Here is a 24,509-nt window from a genome sequence, read left to right on the forward strand (position 1 = left end):
GACCGCTGTCATATAGCTGGAATATTGCTGAGTGCGGCGTTAAACAACAAACCAACAACAACAACAACAACAACTAAAGTAGAGTTGTTAAAACAGTCACAACACCATATACGGTTATATAGAATTTATTAGCTTCCCACAAACATTTGCTCCCTTCAAACATAATACAATTTACATGTGCATGTACGATATGACACTCAAAGTGTAATAGAATAAAATAAACGGATACTGAACGGAAGATGGCTCACCTGTTCAAAGCAACAATACATTAATTGTGTAATATTTAACACCAACGTACGTTTCCTAAGAGAGTAAGACTTAGAGATTGGCAAATAAGTATCAATAATATTGATTCTTAAATCATTAACACACCGTGCTGCCTATCGATCGCCGTCGTCTGTTCGTAACATCCATTGTAAATTTAAACAGACATGCTATACCTACAATCAATGAGGCAACATAAAGTTTATTATTGGACATTAACATGCAGATAAATACTAGTAGTCACGGAATGCTTCCAACTTCGAGTTACGCGACACATACAGGCTGCATGAATCCCAACTTCGAGTTATGTGAAACTAGCTGGCTGCATCAATAACAAATTCGAGTAACGTGACACAAACTGGCGGCATCAATCCCGACTTCGAGTTACGTGAAACATGCAAGCTTCATCAATCCAAACTTCGAGTTACGTGACACATACAGGCTACTTAATTTCAACTTCGTTTTACATGACACATACATGCCCCATCTATCCCAGCTTCGAGTTATGTGACACATATTGGCTGCATCAATCCAAACTTCGACTAATGTGAAACATACAGGCTGCATCAATCCCAACTTCGTGTTACGTGACACATATATGCTCCATCTATCCCAGCTTCGAGTTATGTGACACATATTGGCTGCATCAATCAAAACTTCGACTAATGTGAAACATACAGGCTGCATCAATCCCAACTTCGAGAGACGTGACACAAACAGCTACATCAATCCAAACCTCGAGTTACGTGACACATACATGCTTCATTAATCCCAGTTTCGAGTTATGTGACACATAGAGGCTACATCAATCTCAACTTCAAGTTAGGTGACACATACAGGCTACTGAACGATCTGTCAGGCCACGCGTAACCAATAATCGACAAGACAACTGGATTCGAACACAACGCCTACGGAATCGATTCCAGCCAGCAACAGTGACTGCAAGAAGCATCCCTGGCCTTCGACGAATATCTTCGCAAACCGTACGTCGCCGCCTTAGATGTGCAGGGATTGTCGCCAGAAGAACCGTCAGATGTCCGATTTTGACAGGAAACCACCGTCAAGCACGTCTACAGTGGTGCAGACAGCGTCTACGCTGGACGGCCATGCAGTGGGGACAAGTTCTATTCACTGACGAGTCTCGTTTTCACCTCAGCCATAGCGATGGACGGATTCGAGTGTACCGACGTCGCGGTGAACGTTACGTCAATCATTGTGTCATGGAAGAAGATCGGTTTGGGGGCGGCAGCGTTATGGTATTGGGTGGGATTACAGCAAGACAGAGGACCCGTTTGATAGTGGTAGAGGGAAATCTCAATGGACAGCGCTACCGCGACGACATCATCGGCCCTGTTGTTCTACCGTTTTTGCGTCGTCATGCCCTAGGCATTACCTTTCAACATGACAACGCCCGGCCTCATATTGCTCGACTTGTTCAGGATTCTCTTCAACAAAACAACGTGAATGTCATCCCCTGGCCGGCTCGCTTCCCTGATCTCTCACCAATCGAGCACATGTGGGGTAAGACAGACACTCGGGGAACTTCAAAACATGCTCCAGCAGATATGGACAGATATCCCACAGGACTTTGTGCGACGCCTGGTCCATTCCATGAGACGAAGATGTGTTGCTTGCATTTCAACCAGAGGTGGACACACACGCTATTGATTTGTAAATTGACATTTTGGCATGTTCATGTTTTTTTTATATGAAATCACGCATTTTCTGAAGTCAGTATGGCAAATTAAACCATTTGAACACTTCCAGGAGTCTTTTATCTGTTGCAAACCCAAATTGTTTCAGATTTGGTAAAAAACATAACTTTGCATTAAATCTTAGTCAATGTCACAGGAACCTTTGTTTTTCAGTATTGAAAGGGAACGTTTTTTCCCCTTATTGTATTGGACTATCGGCGTTTTTCTCAAACGTTGGTTATAGTATTGTTGCGCTTACATATATAGTTGGAATCGTACAATGACATCTAGTTGAGATTTCTTATTTCATGGAAATGGTTACAGTCGCTCTTATGTGTATGTACATGCATATATCTCTGTATATCAACTGTTCAATAATGGTTTATAATTTTATTTACCCTCTCTCTGTACAACCATGGTAATACTATTTACCGTAAAGCGAATAAAATGTGTGGCACAATCTGACTGGTTTCAATAACGTAGTAACGGGGAATCTAAGACCGGGAATAGTACCGTAACGGTATTCTCACTGTAATGCTTCTTTTTATAAGCATTTTTGGGTTTTATTTCCAAATGTGAAAAAGGTCTCAATCGACATGACGACTAATAGACTAATTATGTAATCTTAAATGCAACTGTCGCGTATCCCAGTCGCTGAAACATTCACATTTTAAGGTAACATCCGTATCTCTGAAATCACACTGTGTCTCGTAATCAATATCTGTCAGATTGACTGTCGTTGTATAACGTTAATGATCGTAACATCAATAACAACATTGTATAGCTAATATATTATGATAAAATATAATAAAAAATCCCTGTTTATATATGAAGAGTAACGAGAGAGAGAGAGAGAGAGAGAAAGAGTGAGAGGAGTGCGAGAGCGAATGAGAGAGTGGGAGAGGAGAGAGATAGTGCGAGCGAATGAGAGAGTGAGAGGGCGAGTGAGAGAGTTAGAGCGAATGAGAGAGTGAGAGAGCGAGTGAGAGAGTGAGAGCGAATCAGAGAATGAGAGAGCGAGTGAGAGAGTGAGAGCGAATCAGAGAATGAGAGAGCGATTGAGAGAGCGAGTGAAAGAAAGAGCTAAATATGATGCTTTTATATAATGTTGTCAGTAGTAGTAGCTAGTAGAGAGTGAAAGAGAGAAAGTGAGAGTGAGTAGGTGAGTGTAGTTTTACGCCGCTGTTAGCAATATTCCATCAATATCCCTGCGGGGGACACCAGAAATGGGTTTCACACATTGCAACCATGTGGGGAATCGAACCTGGGCCTTCGGCGTGACGATCGAGCGCTTTAACCACTAGGCTACACCACCGTCCCCAGAAAGTAACAGAGTGAGTGAGAGTGAGAGAGGAGTGAGAGAGCGAATTGGGAATGAAGGAGAGAGCGAGTTTATAATGTTGTTTTTATACGATGTCATTAGTAATATGGAATAAGCTAAAACTTGAAGAAGAGGCACAAAGATGAGTGAGTGAGTATAGTTTTACGCCGCTTTTAACAATATTCCTGCAATAGAAGTTAACATCTCAAGATGAAGTGGCATGCTCTGATACTGTAGCTGAATGAACGAAAACTCGCCCTTCACGAGGCTCTGTGCATTTTTAACAAAACAATTGTTGGATTGACCTTCTGATCGAGACGTTGAAATAAAAAAAGAAATTAGAATTATTTGAGGATCGGTAAAGGTGCATCGCCTCTTCAGTAAATATTTGACATTAAGAAATTAAATTAAATTAAATCATATTAAGGGGGAGAGTCTCTGTCCGTTGTTCATGTGAGGATTACAGACGTTTCTCGATGGCTGATGACACTGCATACACACCAGTCTTGGACTCCCTGCTGTTGCGACGACGCCGACGAGAAAAGACAACGATGACGATGAGTGCGCCAGACAGGAGGATGAGGAAGAAGATGGCCACAGCCATGGCGATGAGGATTGTTGTCATCTCCCAAGATGTCTCACAGCCCTTGGCTGCGATGCCAGGGATAGTATCTGGGTTTGAGTTTTCTGTGAAGAAGGTACGGATGGTCAGTAAACGTATACACACTATTTGAATCTTTCTGTGGTACACTTGTGTGTAACCTGGAATATGTAAATGACTGTGATACACGGAGAGGAGACAGGTTTGATTAGCATTGACATTACATTTATGTTTATTCCTGGACCGGTACGTTGATTCTTTAGAAGTGTTACTGAAATAGGACAACATTATGTTACCTTCAAATTGTCCTCCGCCCTGACTACGGATCTTCACCCAATAAGACTACATTACGTTACCTCCATATTGTCCTCCGTCCTGACTACGGATCTTCACCAAATAAGACTACATTACATCACCTCCATATTGTCCTCCACCCTGACTACGGATCTTCACCCAATAGGACTACATTACGTTACCTCCATATTGTCCTCCGTCCTGACTACGAATCTTCACCCAATAGGACTACATTACATCACCTCCACATTGTCCTCCACCCTGACTACGGATCTTCACCCAATAAGACTACATTACGTTACCTCCATATTGTCCTCCGTCCTGACTACGGATCTTCACCCAATAGGACTACATTACGTTACCTCCATATTGTCCTCCGTCCTGACTACGGATCTTCACCCAATAAGACTACATTACGTTACCTCCATATTGTCCTCCGTCCTGACTACGGATCTTCACCCAATAGGACCACATTACGATACCTCCATATTGTCCTCCGTCCTGACTACGGATCTTCACCCAATAGGACTACATTACGTTACCTCCATATTGTCCTCCGTCCTGACTACGGATCTTCACCCAATAAGACTACATTACGTTACCTCCATATTGTCCTCCGTCCTGACTACGGATCTTCACCCAATAGGACTACATCACACCACCTCCATATTGTCCTCCACCCTGACTACGGATCTTTACCCAATAAGACTACATTATGTTACCTCCATATTGTCCTCCGTCCTGACTACGGATCTTCACCCAATAAGACTACATTACGTTACCTCCATATTGTCCTCCGTCCTGACTACGGATCTTCACCCAATAAGACTACATTATGTTACCTCCATATTGTCCTCCGTTCTGACTTCGGATCTTCACCAAATAGGACTACATTACACCACCTCCATATTGTCCTCCACCCTGACTACGGATCTTCACCCAATAGGACCACATTACGCTACCTCCATATTGTCCTCCGTCCTGACTACGGATCTTCACCAAATAGGAATACAATAGGTTACCTCCATATTGTCCTCCGTCCTGACTACGGATCTTCACCCAATAGGACCACATTACGTTACCTCCATATTGTCCTCCGTCCTGACTACGGATCTTCACCCAATAGGACTACATTACCTTAGTCAGTTTTTAGGTATTGGACTGTCACATAATAGATTTGTTGCTTAACTTTTTGTGAGGAGTATATTCATAATTATATATACCATACCGCCCTGACTCCGGATCTTCACCACCTTGGAAAGCTGCACCTCATCCCCGGCATCCCTCTTCCTTCTGCCGTAACCGCCGTCTGGCGCGGTGCAGTTAACCTGACATACAGAAGGTGAGAAATGCCCAGTTTAATATCCCTCCCAAGAATACACCTGTTATTCATGTAACGAGATGGTGTTTTGGTTGGTGGGGGGTTACAGAAAATCTGAGGTCAAATTATGTGTTTTCAGTATTTTCTGAAAAAACAACGTTATCCTAAGTGCATTTCACGCCGAAGACCCGGGTTCGATTCCCGACATGGGTACAATGTGCGAAGCCCATTTGTAGTGTTCACCGCCGTAATATTGCTGGAATATTGCTAAAAGCGTCGTGAAGATAAACTCACTCACTCACTCACTCACTCACTAAGTGCATTTACATGACGCATGTTCATAGGGTATAGCTGTTGCCCAGAGGTTATATTTTACCAATAGTCTTCTGTGTTTTATGTGATTGATTTGGTTTCTATTTCTATTTCCGCTATGTTATGTCAATTATATTTTTTTACAATCCATACAGTTGTGTTTCATCAAAGTTATCCCCAACCGGGCGGCAGGCCAACATGTCTTCAGTCACACAAATATTTCCCTCGAAGTGGAAGAGCGTATATTTAGTTATTGTGTAAAAATATCGTTTTCAATAGTCATTAATTTATTTGTTTTATCAATATGTGTCTACTTATGTATTTTTAAATGACGGTACACTTGGAGTATCGGTGATTTTTCTGTCCCTCAGTGAAGACGAATAAAAGCTGCCACCTACCGGGTCACAGGCCGAGTTGTCTGCTGCCACACAAACTCTGACCCGGAAGGAGAAAATCACTTCGTCATTTCCGTCGAAGTGGAAAGCCCTTATTTTCAGGTTTAACTCCTGTTTGTTGCTAGAGTCGGGGGTGACAGCCTCTGAGATGACAGGGAACCCGTCAGAGTGTATACAACTGAAACACACATGCGAACCTTGATCGTTAGGAGGCAATTCTCCACAATGTTCTTCCGGATCCTATAACTGCATTGAAATATGAACGTAAATCAGGCTATATACACGTTTGATTTCTGAAGTACACACTTCCAACTTTGCCTACAACCACTAAAAAACAAAGAACATTAATTGATTGATCTGCGAAAATTGTCCGAAACCAGATGGTGTTTGGAAGGTTTCATCTATTATCAGAGGCCGTGGAAAGGACAGGATCTTTGGACAAAGTAAATGATAACTCTAAACATATCAGGGACAATAAAATATAAGCTGACGTCCAAAAGAAACTTTACCAACTGAAAATATAAATTTCAGACAAAGTATAATTTTTTTTCCCGATGAAGTCTATCTCAAACACATAACCTGATTACAACAATAGAGTATGCAGAAAATGTTAATCGTCTGTTATTTGTTTGCGGGAGAACACGCGAAAAAGTGAAAAACACGTGCACCACGGACAACTGCAAATGCACGTGTGGGTAAGGGTATAAAACGATTGCAACGGCAAGTCAGACATCCACAGAAACACAAAAGAAATGCCACGACTCACAGTCGAACAACGTGAACGAGCCTTGGGTATGGTACAGATGGGAGCCACCCACGCCCATATTGCACGAACCTTCGGTTGCTCCCGTGTTGCCGTTACCAACTTGATGCAACGTCACAGACAGACAGGGCGGATCGCTGACAGGCCAAGAACAGGCAGACCCAGGGTGACCACGGCCCATGATGACCGGTACTTGCGTACCTTGCACCTCCGAAATCGCTTCCTGACAGTGACGTCATCGGCGACAAATGCCTTAGGTCACAGGGTTAGTCGACAGACAGTGGCCAGGAGACTCATGGCTCATGAAATCAGGGCTTTTAGATCATACAGAGGACAGCTATTGACAGCGCAACATCGTCGTCTGCGATTGAGATGGGCCCGGACTGTAAGACGTTGGCAACGACGTGACTGGCAGAGGGTTGTCTTCGCTGACGAAAGTCGATTCTGTATGTTTAGGGCTGATGGAAGACAACGTGTTTATCGCCGAAGGGGTGAACGAACGGCGGCGTGTTGCGTGCAGGAGGTCGTACCACATGGTGGAGGGAGTGTCATGGTGTGGGGAGGGATCTGTGGGCAGGAGAGGACACCGCTGGTCATCGTTGACGGAAACTTGACAGCTCAGCGTTACATGGATAACATTCTTCGTCCAGTTGTACTACCATTTCTCCAACAGCAGCCACGTTGTGTCACTTATCAGCATGACAACGCTAGAGCCCATACAGCCAGAATTGTCACTAACTTCCTCGCAGCCAACAACGTCAACGTCCTGCCGTGGCCTGCACGCTCACCCGACATGTCCCCCATAGAACAGCTCTGGGACTTGATTGATCGTCGTGTTCGACAACGACCCCACTCTCCAGCCAACCGGCAAGAACTGATCTTGGCCCTCCAAGAAGAATGGCGTCAAATCCCACGTGACCTCATCAGACGACTGACTTTTTCTGTGAGTTTTTGCGTGTATTGAGGCATTTGGTGGTTATTGAACATGAGCGATTGTTTATGTACTCTGCCTATTGTCCATGATTCTGAAAGCTCGAGTTTTGTACCACACCCAACTTTGGAGGGGCTCTGACGTCATTCTCGGTCGCGGTATGATTGTCATTTTCAGTGTTGATTATGTTGATATATTGATCTTCTCAATACACTTTACTTCATGCATGTATGTTTTGTTGTTTTTGAGCAAGAGTGATTTCAAACTCTGGTAAAGTTTCTTTTGGACGTCAGTTTATATACCTAATATTCTGGAGATGGCGTGTGTGTATTTGTTGACATATTACTTTTTCATAAGCGCTTCAAGGCATGCAGTGTTTTTCGGAGCGAAGCATACACCTTTGGACCCACCGGACATTTCTAAGAACGTGCAGCATGTCCATTGAACACTGTTGAAGAGTGGGAGGGATGGGTGGGGTGGGGTGGCCCAGTCGTCTAAGGCACCGCGATTCGCTGTGCAGAGTTCGCGCCGGGAATTGATGGGTTTGACAGCACCATACCAGTGCTCATGGGTTTTATCCAAGTAGTCACCGTCCGAGACCTGCATCACTTTGGGTCTTCCTCCCACATTAAGGAGACACGCCGTGATATAACTGGAATACTGTTAAAAGAGGTGTTAAACCCAACTCATTCACTGTTAATTATTACGTGTTTCAGTATGTTTTGGGCAATTCCTCATCACTGTTCTCGATGGATACTGTCCTGCCTGGAGACACTACCTACCTTCCTTCTATCAGCTTCAGCGTCTTCGTGTCGTTGGAGATGGTGTTGTTGGCCTCCCCCTCCTCCACCCGCATTGACGTGTATACTGGGGAAACAGTGTTCATCATTACTAACTATGTATAGTCAAAACCCGGGGGATACTTCAACCAATATTTTACCATCTCTAAATTACTACTTCCTGACACATTCTTGTCATAGTCTTTGTCTTGGACTGGAAGGGCAGGACAGGGAAACAGGGTTCACGAACACCTCTATATTGATTCGTAGGAGTTGGTTGTTGAATTTTGCTTCCATATTTGAAATCTGTTAGGCTGTGGCGATTGAAAAACCCATACTTTCTAATAAAATTGTACCCTGCGGTCTACATGATACAGATTTGTGAATATCCGGGGTAGAATAGGTCTTCAGCAGCCCATGCTTGCCGTAAAAGGCGACTATGCTTGTCGTAAGAGGCGACTAACAGGACCGGGTGGTCAGGCTCGTTGACTTGGTTGATGCACGTCATCGATCCCAATTGGATCGATGCTCATGATGTCAATAACTAGATTGTCTGGTCCAGACTTGATTATTTACAGACCGCCGTCATATACCTGGTATAGTGCGGCGTTAAACAATAAAGAAACCAAACCAAACAAACAAACATGATATCAACAAGAAATCATTGTAATTTATTTGAATTACCCGCTTGTACGCCAAATGTGAATTTAAGTTCTGTCCCGACGTCAACAGGATCTTCCTTGTAGAGGCCACCGCTGACAGTTAGATAGAAGTCCACCGCCTTGGCAATATCCTCGCGGGACACTACGTGCTGGCTGTTCCTGAGATATAGGTTTTGGAAATTTAATGCTATATGGTTCGAGTATATTTTATATTGCAATAATTGAAACAACAAATCAAATTATCACTTTCTAAAGGTTAGTAATGCCAACATGTATCATTAAACATTACCAAGACGTGATTGACTTGCCTTTGCTTGTATTTGTGACGAGTGTCACCTATGGGGCAGGATATGCTCACCTTTTCGTAAACACCTGGCGTCATCACTTTGATGGTGATTCAGACATTCATATATGTGTACGCCTACGCCATTGAAGTCGAGTACTGCATGCACTTACACGCCCGTGATGCTGTATTCTACACATACTTACACGCCCGTGACGCTGTATTCTTCACATACATACACGCTCGTAAGGTTGCGTTCTATATACACTTATACGCCAGTTACGTTGTGTTCTACATACACTTACACGCCAGTGACGTTGTGTTCTACATACACTTACACGCCAGTGACGTTGAGTTCTACATGTATTAACACGCCAGGGACGTTGTGTTCTACTCCTACATGTACTTACACGCCAGTGTTGTCGTATTCTACTTCTACTTACACACCCCGTGACGTTGTATTCTACTTCTACTTACAAGCCCCGTGACGTTGCTTTCTACTCCTACTTAAACGCCAGTGACGTTGTGTTCTACATACACTTACACGCCAGTGACGTTGAGTTCTACATGTATTAACACGCCAGGGACGTTGTGTTCTACTCCTACATGTACTTACACGCCAGTGATGTCGTATTCTACTTCTACTTACACGCCCCGTGACGTTGTATTCTACCTCTACTTACAAGCCCCGTGACGTTGCTTTCTACTCCTACTTAAACGCCAGTGACGTTTTTTCTACTTCTACTTACACGCAAGTGACTTCGTGTTCTACTTCTACTTACACGCCAGTGACGTTGTGCTCTACTTCTACTTACACGCCTGTGACGTTGTGTTCTGCTTCTACTTACACGCCCGTAATATTGTATTCTACTCCTACTTACACGCTCGTGACGTTGTGTTCTACTCCTACTTACACGCCAGTGACGTTGTTCTTCTTCTACTTAAACGCCCGTGACGTCGTGTTGTACTTCTACTTACACGCCAGTGACGTTGTGTTGTACTTCTACTTACACGCCGGTGACGTTGTGCTCTACTTCTCCTTACATGCCCGTTACGTTGTGTTCTACTCCTACCTACAGGCCACTGACATTGTGTTCTACATCTACTTAAACGCCCGTGACGTCGTGTTGTACTTCTACTTACACGCCGGTGACGTTGTGCTCTTCTTCTACTTACACGCTCGTGACGTCGTGTTCTACTTCTACTTACACGCCAGTGACGTTGTGTTCCACGCCTACTTACACGCCAGTGACGTTGTGTTCTACTTCTACTTACCCGCCCGTGACGTTGTGTTCTACTTCAACTTACACGCCGGTGACGTCGTGTTGTACTTTTACTTACACGCCCGTGACGTTGTGTTCTACTTCTACTTACACACTAATGACGTTGTGTTCTACTTCTACTTACAGACCCGTGATGTTGAGCTCTACTTCTACTTACACGCAAGTGACGTTATGTTCTAGTTCTACTTATACGCCAGTGACGTTGTGTTCTACTTCTACTTACACGCCAGTGACGTTTTGTTCTACTCCAACATACACGTCAGTGACTTTGTGTTCTACTTCTACTTACACGCCAGTGACGTTGTGTTCTTCTTCTACTTACGCGCCAGCGACGTTGTGTTCTACTTCTACTTACACGCCAGTGACGTTGTGTCGTACTTCTACTTACGCGCCCGTTACGTTGTGTTCTACTCTTACTTACACGCCACTGACGTCGTGTACTACGTCTACTCACACGCCAGTGACGTTGTGTTCTACTTCTACTTACACGCCAGTGACGTCGTGTTGTACTTCTACTTACACGCCAGTGACGTTGTATTCTACTTTTACTCACACGCCAGTGACTTTGTGTTCTACTTCTACCTACACGCCAGTGACGCTGTGCTCTACTTCTACTTACACGCCTGGGACGTTGTGTTCTACTTCTACTTACACGCAAGTGACGTTATGTTCTAGTTCTACTTACACGCCAGTGACGTTGTGTTCTACTTCTACTTACACGCCAGTGACTTTGTGTTCTACTCCCACATACACGTCAGTGACGTTGTGTTCTACTTCTACTTACACGCCAGTGACGTTGTGTTCTACTCTTACCTACACGCCACTGACGTCGTGTACTACGTCTACTTACAAGCCAGTGACGTTGTGTTCTACTTCTACTTACACGCAAGTGACTTCGTGTTCTACTTCTACTTACACGCCAGTGACGTTGTGTTCTACTTTTACTTACACGCCAGTGACTTTGTGTTCTACTTCTACCTACCCGCCAGTGACGCTGTGCTCTACTTCTACTTACACGCCAGTGACGTTGTATTCTACACATACTTACACGCCAGGGACGTTGATCCTGACGACGCTGCTGTCAACCACTACGTTTTTCTCCAGGATACACTTAACATAGTAGCGGTCGTCGATGTCGGTCAGCAGATTCGGACTGTATTTGACCACCACCACACGGTTAAATTCTTTCCTCTCGCCAGTCTGTATGAAAATTGCAAAAGTACTAGGAAACGTTTAGTCATGTCCTCGATCTATTATCTATCCCAGTATCACAAATGACAATTTTGTATTTACATTAGTTAACTTGACGAGTAATTATCTTTGAATAGTAAAATAATATAACCAACAAGAAAAGGTAAGAGTTTTGATTTACATCTTAAATTGTGTTCCCAATTAGAATATTACAAGAACAAATCTAATTACTTTGGGCATTTCAATTTCAGTCACTCCCAATTGGCATAGCATTCACGACTTTAACAGAGTTTTCAGAAAACGATCGTTTTTCTAATCATCACGAACCTGTTTAATCACCGTCAGTTCGTGAAGCGTAACATTGGGTGTGTATCGTATACTTAACATAATATGCGCTCTTTGCTTGAGAGCTTGCTGATTTAATCGATTTTCCATTAAAACATGAAGCTGCCTGGTACTTGGCACGCAGTGGTAAATTATACATGCACAAGGGGGGGGGGGGGGGGGGGGGGGGGGGGCGTTACCTTTGGCTTAGTGACGTTGATAAAAGGACGTGGTACGAACGTTGATATTCAGATTCTTTGTGCTCGTATGCATCATGCATGTGGTATGTACTTACAATGACTGGCACACTGGGGCCGCAGGCTGCACTGTCATGTTCTACTTGGATGTAATGCCCCTCCCAGCTGTCAGGGATCTTATCGAACGTGTCTACCGTGGTGGGCACTCTCCGGGAGCCACAGCCAATGATGCCTTTCTTGTCCTCCACGAAAGCTTCGAATCCAGAAGTACTGTACGGGTTTATCCCAATGACCATCAAGTCCGCAACGCAGGTCAGAGAAACTGAAGAGGATCAGTGTTTGAAAACATAAATTATCAATGAAGGAGAATAACCAGTCACAATTTTCTTCCGAAACAAATTTATATCCATTTGGAGTAAAGGCAAAATAGCTGTGGAAATTATTGGAAAACCAGTGATGACACCATGTGTTCGAGAAAAGGGTAAGAATGTCCTTCCCCACCGGTAGACCCACCATTCACACAATTCCATCAAAGAGTAAAGTACCGTAAACTACGGTTATAACGAACACGCTTATAACGAACTGAAGGATATAACGAACTTACTTTTTTTGTCCCTAAAATTTGCTGTAGTTATGCTGTATATATGCCTATAACGAACTACGGTTATAACGAACTAAAAGTAGTGGTCCCTTTGAGTTCGTTATAACCGTAGTTTACTATATTCAGTAAAAACACACCAGACAATCAGATGATAGATGAGCCAGATAATCCAGTGACACGATAGTGCATTTCCTGAAATATCATGCCTTAATTTCATTGTATCTTTCTGTGTTATATACTCATGCCTGTTCAAATATATTTTTGAAACGTTATTCTAATTGTTTTCAAGACTTCGATAAGATGAGGTTCGATATATGGAATCGCTTGCTCACATCGATCTTTTTCACACATGTCGCCGTAGTGTTCGCTGTCGCAGTAGCATTTGGCTCCGGTACCGTCGTCATAGCAGGTGCTTCCATTGACACACGTAGTGGTGGTACAGTTGTGTTGATCAACGTTAACTGACAATAGGAAAGATGAAAAATGAATAGGACAAAATAACCAACAAAGTTCTTGATTAAGTCTGTTATACGTTTCTTGGCTATGACTGTTTTCAGATCCATTCTCTAACATATTTATATACATGCATGCATCTAGAAGTTTGGCGCTTGTCATTCAGAACGTTCTGTGTGTTCAGTGCCATAATCTGAACGTTTTACGTCACCTTTCGCTCCATCCCACCATGTCACAACGGGGACACCGAGAATGGACTTCCCTCATTGAACCAATCTGTGACTTGAACCCGATTCATCGGTGTGACGTGCGAACGCTCTCCCAGTAGGCCACCACAGCGCTACTCATAACTGAGATTGTGAATATGGTTGGTTGGTTTGTTGTTTAACGCCGCACTCAGCAATATTCCAGCTATATGACGGCGGTCTCTAAATAATCGAGTCTGGACCAGACAATCCAGTGATTATTAGCATGAGCATCGATCCACGCAATTGGGATCGATGACATGCATCAACCAAGTCAGCGAGCCCGACCACCCGATCCCGTTAGTCGCCTTTTACGACCAGCATAGTCACCTTTTACGGCAGGAATGGGTTGCTGAAGACCTATTCTACCACGGAATCTTCACGGGTTGTAAATATGGAATCAATAATACACTGCAGCATACCCTAAAGTCATTGCCATCAATGTTATTTCAATGGACGAGAAAGAATTAATATATGAATATAAGGGATATCATGCGGGTGTCCTTGGGGGCGGTGCATCTCCTGTATTTGGATTAAACATGGTATTCAGAGAGCCTCAATACATACATGTTTGTTTGTGTGTTGTTTAACACCGCACTTAGCAATATTCCAGGTATATGACGGCGGTCTGTAAGTAATCGAGTCTGGACCAGAAAATCACGAACATCGATCCATGCAATTGAGATACGATGACAAGTCAGCGAGCCTGACCACCCGATCCCGTAAGTCGCCTCTTACGACAAGCATTTTACAGCTAGCATGGGTTGCTGAAGATCTATTCTACCCCGGATCTTCACGGGTCTCATACATGTAGGGTTTATTCGTAATATAGGATTTTTACCATCACAAAATACACTTGTAAGCGTGGTGCCTCTCAAAGAAGTTACGGGATAATTTCTTTATCATAAAATGTCATTCTTCAAATCTCACTCTGACAAACATTGTGATGGAATGAGCGCTTGAATATGTGTAACGTCGGTCAGTGTATCATCGAAGTCAGTGATGAGTCAGTTGGAAAAATAGTTCCAAGGAAAATTTGTTTAAGACATATATATCTTATGTGGATAATGATAACAAATTCATGGTATGACATAACAATAAGCTTCAATGAACGTATGAATATTACTACAAGGGATTGTTTTTGTGTAAGTTTCTGCGTTTCTGCATGTGAACAGTCTAAGTCGTCAACAGGTCGGCGCCGAAATAACAACAATAATGAAGAGTTTTCCATCTACTGTCTGAGTCAGTTATTACCAGATGCCGGTATTTTCGCGGTGGTGAGGTCTTCTTATCAAGAACGATATTCATGGTAATGCTTCCCCTAAATGACTCGATCGCAGATGAAGGGCGATGTCATGTTTGTTAAGAAAAGCTGAAAGTAGTACATATCTGACCTTTCTTATTAACATATTTACAATCCAATAACTCCAACTTATACCTTTAGTTTATCCTACAGAGAAACCGACCCACGATATAGTTACATTATGCTGTCAAAACGTCAATAGTTGTGTTGCCTCCAAAAGCTGAGAGAGTTAGTAAAACCGTTTCACTTGAAGGTCAGGTGAGGTGAAATGGGGTTTAACGTTGCGTCCAAGATTATTGCACTTATATAGCGACGTGCATGCACGTGTATGTGTTTGTGTGGCTGCTTGTACTAGTCCTGACTGATGCCGATTTATAGTGCTAGCTCACTGAGATACCATGCCGCAGTTTAACATGAATACCCCACTCAGACACAGTATACCGAATCCGAGCCGACCAGTCCTTGTTTTAGCCCCTTAATGCCGAGCGCCAGACAGGGTAACAACAAGTACCATCTTTTGACGTCTTTTGGTATTACGCGGGAGGGGATCGAACCCCGGACCTTCCGGTCTCCGGGCGGACGCTCTACCACTAGACCACGGAGGCGGTCCTTCACTTGAAGAATGTATATGTACAAAAACACGTGAGCACTCACCTAATTGAAGGCCGCAGTCATAACCACTGTATTCCGTGGTACAGGTGCAGTTGGGTGATGTGAAGGTACAGTTCCCGTTATTCAGACAGGCCTGGTTAGGGCGTCGGCAGTCGTAAGTGGCCTGTGCTAAAGAGTTCACTAAAGTTCAGTTGATGGGGGAAATATATACTATTTCATTATAAATATTTCCGTACGTTTTGGAGTTTCATTCTTGATTTATTGTACTTTTCATAGATTGTTACAGATTAGGAGTATTTTGTATAATTGAATTCCCCAATACTTACAGGTTCACATTCAGAAAATAATACTTTGTTTGTCTCTCAAACATTTATTATGCACCTATATACTAGCATCACTAATGAAATATTTGTATTGTAACAAAAATCAATAAAAAGAACATGCATTTTGTTAAAAACAACAACATAAGAATATACGATATAATTCAAATGCCAGCATTACTGAAGGCAACATGAGACACTTGCCGATGTAGGAGTACTACTCACCAATGCCGAGTGACAATGTCAGAACCAATATCGGAACACTGGCCATGATGGGAACTAGAGCAGCAACAGAAGTCATATTCATTTATTCATATGATTAATGCCAACCACATAAAATGAATACAGTAAAACACGGCTATAACGAACTACAAGGGACCGGAGAAATCAGTTCGTTATATCCGTTGTTCGTTATAGACGTTTTCGCTCGGAAACGTCCGCCATCTTGGATAAAACAAAACACAATACACGTAACTGCAGCATTGATTTGTATTAGCAGTAGTCACTTCATATCATTCAATTGATAACATTTAATAACATTCATTTAAGTATAACAAGGTTGATCCTTCATCGCTGATTGTATTGTATACCAAATCTCCTACTCTAAAATGAAACAATACAATCGCCTTTGGTTATTCTTTTGTGTTGACGTTTAATGTTTCCTCATAAATTCTATGTAAAAAGCAACTGATTCTTGTCGTAAGAAGCGACTAACGGGATCTGGTGGTCAGGCTCGCTGATTTGGTTGAAGCATGTCATCGATCCCAATTGCGTAGATCGAAGCTCAGGATATCAATCACTGGATTATCTGGTCCAGACTCGATTATTTACAGACCGCCGTCATATAGCTGGAATATTGCTGAGTGCAGCGTTTAACAACAAACAAATAACCAAAGAAACAAATACATTCAGAGGAAGTTACAAAATATGACACGTCGCTTGTCAACTTGAAGCGCGAGTGAGTGAGTGAGTTGGGTTTAACGCCACTTTTAACATTATTCCAGTTATATCACGGCGTGTCAACTTAATGTGGGAGAAAAGCCCGAAGTGATGCAGGTCTCAGACGTTTACCACCTCGGTGAAACCCACGAGCACGCGTATGGTGCTGACAAACCTAGAAACATAATCGGGGTGAACAGGGATTCGAACTCAAATCATAGGTTTCTGGCGTGTCCAGGGGACGCAACTCTGCACAGCGAATCGCGGCGCCTTAGACGACTTGGCCACCCGTGCCCCCTGAAGCGCGATGATATCACATGTTATGAACTTTACGTGGAGTGTTTACACTCTCTTACGAACTAGCACATGTATATTTGTGAGACTTGAATGAAACATACTATTACTGCCAACTGACGTGGTCCAAGTAACATAGAACAAAAGGCTTGAGCTGCATATTGGAAAACAAGCCTTCAGTTGTGTTCTGGAGAGACATGCAAAATATTAATCAAAGGGCTTACCTTATTCTGATCAAGATGTCTGTTTAGCAGAAAATGAACCAGTGCGCAAACATATGTTCCCTTGTCCATTTTATAGGGGCACTTTAAAAAAGTTGACAATATCCATTGGCTGGAAATGTACACTTTAACGCATATGTCTTCTTTGTTTTCAGGCCGCCGTCGAGGAGAATTACGGCGTCATAAAACAAAAAAAACAACACTTACTCTTTTCATGCACATGTGTATTATAGGCATGTTATATACATGTTTAAATTGGATTTTACTGAAGACGTATGAAATTGAATCTCTTTTACTTGGAAGACACATGAAGAATGAGAGTATACCTGTTACTATTATATATGCGACGTTAAGTTATTAATCAAGAGGATAATTAATGATGGTCAACAAGCGTTGTTATGTCATCGAGTGGTGTTGTTAGAATTGGTATTTTCTTACCAAACCAACACATTAGACCAACAGTGTACTTAAAAACCGCCAGAAAATATTTTATGCATAATATTATTCAAGCTGGTTTTTGCATGTCTGTACTTCTCAAAGTACTTAGCAAACGACGTAGAATAGATTATTCTTTGTGTTACCTTGCCTGGCGCTCGACATTAATTAATGGGATAACAAGGACTGATCGGCTCGGAGTCAGTATAATGTACTTGAGTTGGATATCCATGTAAAAATGCGGCATGGAATCTCAATGGGCTACACTATTAAAACCAGCATAAGTTCGGACTAGTAGAAGCAGCCACACATATATATGAACATGCACGTCGCTATAAAAATGAAATAATCTTGGCCGTAACGTTATTAACCCCATTTCACGGGACATCAAACGCTGTCCTCGAACATAAAGGTTTTCTGGACAGATTTGTTTTCATCAATAGTCAATACCAGATAGAAAATGACATTTCCAAACGGCAGACTCCAGTAAACGTGCAGTGGATGTCATAAAGAGGAATTAACAAAAACGTCAGATAGTTGTCTTTTAACGAACGTCAATGGATCTCCTCAAGTCATGGCGTGACAGTACCGCGCTGGTGACCTTGAGCTAAGAGCTGCCTAGATATCTGTATAACCAATAATATGACGACTAGTCAGGGAATCAGGGATGATGAGCGATCCTCACATGAAAGCTGCTTGCGACGATTTAAGTTTATCATCACTCGGCAAAGATAAAAGATGTATCACTGCCAGTTATCGACTCTGCTTTTGGTAGAAATTTCGTATGAATATAAAAAGTCTTTTGTCGCTTTTATTTATGCAATAAAATGTCTATGTATCCAACCCTGTCTCTGTTGACTTAGAAAGAACCATTCATGTGCCTAAACATGGAATATAATACTTTATATGTAATGCATAATGCTCCATACATGCGCTGTTAGGACGTTCTAAGACAGGGTACCTTCACCCGCCAATGCCCAGCAGATACACAGGAGCCAAGAACAACCCGTTAATTAGTTCCTCTCTTCTGATGACACATGGGAAATAAATAACAAAACATCTACTTCAATACAACATCAACGCTGTCATGTAAAATTTAATGTAAGAAAGGTGACTTCGTCATGTGCATTCGACATCTTCCAAATCTTGACCCAGGACTTCAGATTCTTGTCCTTTTTAATGGGACTCGGTCATAACATGTGTTGAAGAATCGTGTGGTCCAGACGCTCGACAATTATGGCTATGTTTTGGACATTAGCGGGACATATACGATGTTTTGAAGAGGTAATGAAGCATTATGTTTTGGCAAATAAAATTTATATTTGAATAGCACGAGCTAGTGTAAAGGGAACGATTAAATCTCAATTATTATCGTGCACATCACATTCCAGCGATTGAACTCATCCCTCTTGTCATACAGTCTTGTGGATGGATTTCTGCCATTCTGAAAACATATGAGTCAGTTTCACTGGTCTCTTTTATTTCTAGCTCAGGTAAGTGGCTATTTAACCATTATTATCTATATCAGATCATCGGTATGCTTCAATCGGTTTTTTAAACCTATTAGCCAAAGTACCTGTTTTGATTTGCCGATCCGAACAGATATTCAAAAGATCAGCAAGGGGGGCACAATGAACATACAAATAACGTTTATGACACGTGTTGGATTATGACAGTCCTGTGCATGTGAATATGTCTAGGTATGCAATGAGAATCTCCTTGGAGTAATTGCTTTCCTAGTCACCAATTGGTCGGTTGACAAACACGTTGGCTTAGTCTTTAATTTTGACTATCGTTTGCTGAAAAGCATATATTTATTCGTTTCGTTCCATCATTGTCACGCTATTTCAAATTTCAAATCCCGAACTCTTTTGTTTGTGAGAATGTGATTGAATGAAAGACCAAAACGTTCTAATCTTGTAACGTCATTGTTCGACTGTTGTAACGTCATTGTTCGACTGTTGTGACCTCACGTTTCGGCTGTTGCATCACACAAGGGAGCATAGCAATATCTACAGTCATCTGTGCTTCTCAGCAGATATAACCTTTGGCAAATGTACCATTTGAACGAAAACGGTCATGTCTGTTAAATATGCGTTTTTCATAAGGTCGTGATGATTTTACAAAGAACAGCTGGACGGTACACGTTTCAATTAAATAAAAGAAGTGCATTTTAATATTTGTTTGCAAGGTGACGAACCAAACATTTAAAGATGATCTTTGAATTAACACATACTTTTTGCACTGAGAATGTCATTGGATAATAAATAAAGTCTCACCATAGTGTCTTTAAATATGAAATATATCAACATTCGTCGATAAAAGTAGACAACCTCTCTGAGTTTTGCCACTCTATCGACTTTTGCTCATAAATTCGATATCAAAAGATTACCGTAATTTCATCCTGTTAATATTCATTTCTCTAAAAACTAGATGTAAAAAAGTAATAACGACACATACACGTACTCTTGAATAGAATTTATTCGTTTCCCCAAAACACTTGTTCCCTTCATACATAATACACTGGTATATATATGCATATAGGATACGTTGCACTCAAGGTTTAAAAAATAGAAATACCCGGATAATCTACATAACTGTGAAAATGTACACAGTAACAATACATTAATTGCGTAATATCAATGATAAACGTACGTTTTCTAGGAGAGTAAGGGCTTGGCCAGTGAGTGGAAAACAGTAATACTCTGAATCAAATTGATTACTGCCTACCGATCACTATCATAAGTTCGTCCGATATTGCTTAGAATATTGCTAAAAGCGGCGTAAAACCATACCCACTCACTGAGCAGTTCGTGGTATACATTGTAAATTTAAACACATATGTGACACTTAAAAGACAATATAAAGCCTATTATTCGACATTAAAATACAGATTAATAGGCACAGTGCTTCGATTTATGTAAACCATACAGGCTGCATCGTTCTATTGAACGATCCGTCAAAGATTACGCGACAATAAATATAACGCTGATGTGAAGCAAGTATTGTGGTGAACTACTTGTAATGTAAGCACGCACTGTACGGCGGATTGTCGGCACTTTCACAAAGTAGAGGAAACGTTGCTAAAAGCATAATTGCTTATATAAAGTCAGAATCGTGGGATTTTGTATCAAATGAGTTTTTCATCTTCATCTACAAAAGCAGATATTATTTTTAAATCTATATAAGCCTGATTTATTTTTTATACAAAACCACTTTGCAACAACGTAATCTTTGTGCCCGGCAATGTCTTTTTCAACAGTCTGAAATAAAATATAGATTTCAAAGAATTTTCGGAGACAATTTATTTTTTAGATAGAATCCCAAGGACAATGATGACGATGAGGGCGCCAGACAGTACGATGAGGAAGAAGATGGCAACCATGGCAATGAGCGTTGTTGTCACCTCCGAAGATGTCTCAGAGACGGTGCCTGTGATGCCAGGGAAGGTATTTGGATTGTAGTTTTCTGTGAAGAGGATATGGATGGTCAGTAAACTCACTCTGTTGGGGCTGCCCCCTTACCGTTGCGTAAGAGTAACTGAACCAGGGTCTCTTCAATAGTATGTTTTAACGTATCAGAAACTGTTATTATGCTACGATTGATTATAGTTTTAATTTTGTCGTTAAGATTTTCTGAAAGTGTGAAGATTTATAGCGTGCAGATATATTTATATTTAGTATTTTGTATTCACATATATTTAACTACATGTACAGATATATAAAACAAATTCAAAATTATGAAATCAACTTCATTGCCAAGCAATGTTTGTGTCACTTACAACGCCGTTATTTTCATTCCGTATGGTTGAAACATATTTTAATTTCAACAGAAACCTGGATCGGTAAACAAGCAAAACTTGATAAATTATGTAAATACCTCTCCAGGTAATAACTTTACAACAGCTGGTTATATTTAAGATTACATGTAAGATAGTGCTAAACATAAACATACTAAATGCACAAATTAAATATGTGAAGCCAATACAAGTGGTGTCTGTGAAATAAGATATAGCCGTTTTCCATTACTACATGCATAAAATTAAGCTACTCGAATCTTTTGCTTTTAACAATGAAATCGTGAACTCATTTAAGAATAGTCATGTTTGTAGAACTGCTAACTAAACTACTGCCATGTAATATCGTTTTTGGTAATCATTCCGTATTGGAGATGTACGGCAGTTTGGTAGGGAAAGAAACATCGAGGTGGCACTTCGGTTTGTACCTCAATACATCAAGCTTGTCTGTCTGGTGGGGACCGTCATCGTGGTCTAGTGGATAAAAAGTCTGCTCGGAGAGTGGAAGGTCGGCGGTTCAATCCCCGGCCGCGTCATTCCAAAAGACGTCAATAGATGGTACATGTTTCCCTGTCTGGCGCTCGGTATTAAATGGATAAAACAAGGCATGATCAGTATGCTGTGTCCTGGTATACATGATAACCTGTAGCATTGCATCTCAATGGATGGGCTAGCAGTATCAAGCCGGCATTAGCCGAACTACAATACAAGCAAGCAAGCAAGCAAGCAAGGAAGCAAGCAAACAAACAGACTCGCCAACAAACCAAAGACAGACACACACAGACACAGACACAGACACAGACACACACAGACACAGACACACAGACACACACACACACACACACACACACACACACACACACACACACACACACACATATCGTCCCCTGCCCTGACTACGGTTCTTCACCGAATAAGACTACATTACTCTACCTCAATATTGTCCTCCGCCCCGACTACGGGTCTTCACCAAATAGGACTACATTAGGTTACCCCCATTTTGTCCTCTGCTCTGACTACGGATCTACACCAAATAGGACTACATTACGTTACCTCCATATTGTCCTCCGTCCTGACTACGGATCTACACCAAATAGGACTACATTACGTTACCTCCATATTGTCCTCCGTCCTGACTACGGATCTACACCAAATAGGACTACATTACGTTACCTCCATATTGTCCTCCGCCCTGACTACGGATCTTCACCACCTTGTGCAGCTGCACCTCATTCACGGCATCCCTCTCCCTTCTGCCGTAACCACCGTCTGGAGCTGTACAGGTAACCTGACACATATAAGGCGAGACATGCACATTTTAATATCCCTTCTAAGATACACGTATTATTCATGCAACATAATTTTATCAATATAACCAAGGCAGTTCAAAGGCCAGTTTGTGTTTCAAAGATGATTATAAAGATTTTGACTTTTGTGTGTGTGTGTGTGTGTGTGTGTGTGTGTGTGTGTGTGCGTATGTGCGTGCGTGCCTGTGTGTGTCTGTGGTGTTGTGAGAGTTGTTTCGTTGATGGTTGTTTTGTTTCTCATTAAAAGACCACATATTCCAGACAGCTTTGTTTGATGAGATGTACCACCTTCCATATTTAGTTGTGAGGAAGAGTATCGTTTTCACTTCCATTGCTTGGAAATCTATCAATGTATTGTAATGTGGCTTGCAAATGATACACTTGGAGTCTCGAGGCTCTTTTCTGTCCTTCAGTTTCAGTGATGTTGAATAAAAGTTGCCACCTACCGGGTCACAGGCCAAGTTGTCTGCTGCCACACAAACTCTGACCCGGAAGGAGAAAATCACTTCGTCATTTCCGTCGAAGTGGAAAGCCTTTATTTTCAGACTGAACTTCTGTTTGTTACCAGAGATGGGGGTGACCGGTTCTGAGATGAAAGCGTTCCCGTCAGTGTGTACACAACTGAAAGAAACATGTACACCCTGCACCTGAAGAGGTATATCTCTACCCTGATCTTCCAGATTCTACAAAATTATATTGTAATTAATAATTGAACGCAAATCAAGCTATGTACACGTTTAATTTGTCGGGTACGCACTTCAACTTTTGCCCACAACCACTACAGAACAAACAACATATTTTTAAGGAAAACAACGTACTTCAAACATCTACCACAGCTACTGTCGAACAAACAATATATTACTTACTGGATGATCTGCTAAAATTGTCCTATACTAGATGTTTATGACACATGTTGGATGATGGAAAATGTTTACATTGGCTCTATTGAATGCTACCTACTATTATTCAGGGACTGTGGAAAATACAGGACAAGAAAATGTTAATACTAAATGTATTATGGACCAAGCATTTCATATTCTTGGGATTGAGATCATGTCTGAAAGTTTATTTTTAAACAATTTACTTATTCAGCGATTCAAGACATAAAAACTAAGAAGAAATTATTTTTTCCTGCATTTTCGTGAAAAGATTTTTTTCTTCAAGCATTTGGGGTTGGGATGTCTGGGACGAATTGGCTCAAAAGATTTATGTGTTTCAATGAGTAAAAAGACTGTTTGGACCCACCCCCCTAATTATTTTTCTGAACAATGTTGAGGGGTAAAACATTAAGAATAAATAATTATTTCCCAGCCTTTTACTCGTAAATTCATCCTAATTATTAATTATCAAGTATCCTAGTATTAAGGA

The 24,509-nt window shown here is 41.7% G+C and overlaps 1 protein-coding gene across 1 annotated transcript in view; it reads right to left on the minus strand.

The window, feature by feature from the left end:
• Positions 1-3,283: 3,283 nt before the first annotated feature.
• The window catches only part of LOC124111458 (EGF-like domain-containing protein 1), a 29,396-nt gene continuing 8,170 nt past the window's right edge, over positions 3,284-24,509 (minus strand). Inside the window, exons 3-11 of the mRNA XM_048401206.1 lie at positions 15,872-15,997; positions 13,549-13,677; positions 12,714-12,937; positions 11,952-12,103; positions 9,360-9,496; positions 8,679-8,763; positions 6,206-6,380; positions 5,403-5,502; positions 3,284-3,966 (exon numbers count right to left, since the gene is read on the minus strand). Coding sequence (XP_048257163.1) covers positions 3,740-3,966; positions 5,403-5,502; positions 6,206-6,380; positions 8,679-8,763; positions 9,360-9,496; positions 11,952-12,103; positions 12,714-12,937; positions 13,549-13,677; positions 15,872-15,997 — 1,355 coding nt within the window. The 3' untranslated portion in view covers positions 3,284-3,739. The remainder of the gene's footprint in view (positions 3,967-5,402; positions 5,503-6,205; positions 6,381-8,678; positions 8,764-9,359; positions 9,497-11,951; positions 12,104-12,713; positions 12,938-13,548; positions 13,678-15,871; positions 15,998-24,509) is intronic.

This window comes from Haliotis rufescens, unplaced genomic scaffold (assembly GCF_023055435.1).
Source record: "Haliotis rufescens isolate VD_foot unplaced genomic scaffold, xgHalRufe1.0.p SCAF_21, whole genome shotgun sequence".
NCBI classification, from domain to species: domain Eukaryota; kingdom Metazoa; phylum Mollusca; class Gastropoda; order Lepetellida; family Haliotidae; genus Haliotis; species Haliotis rufescens.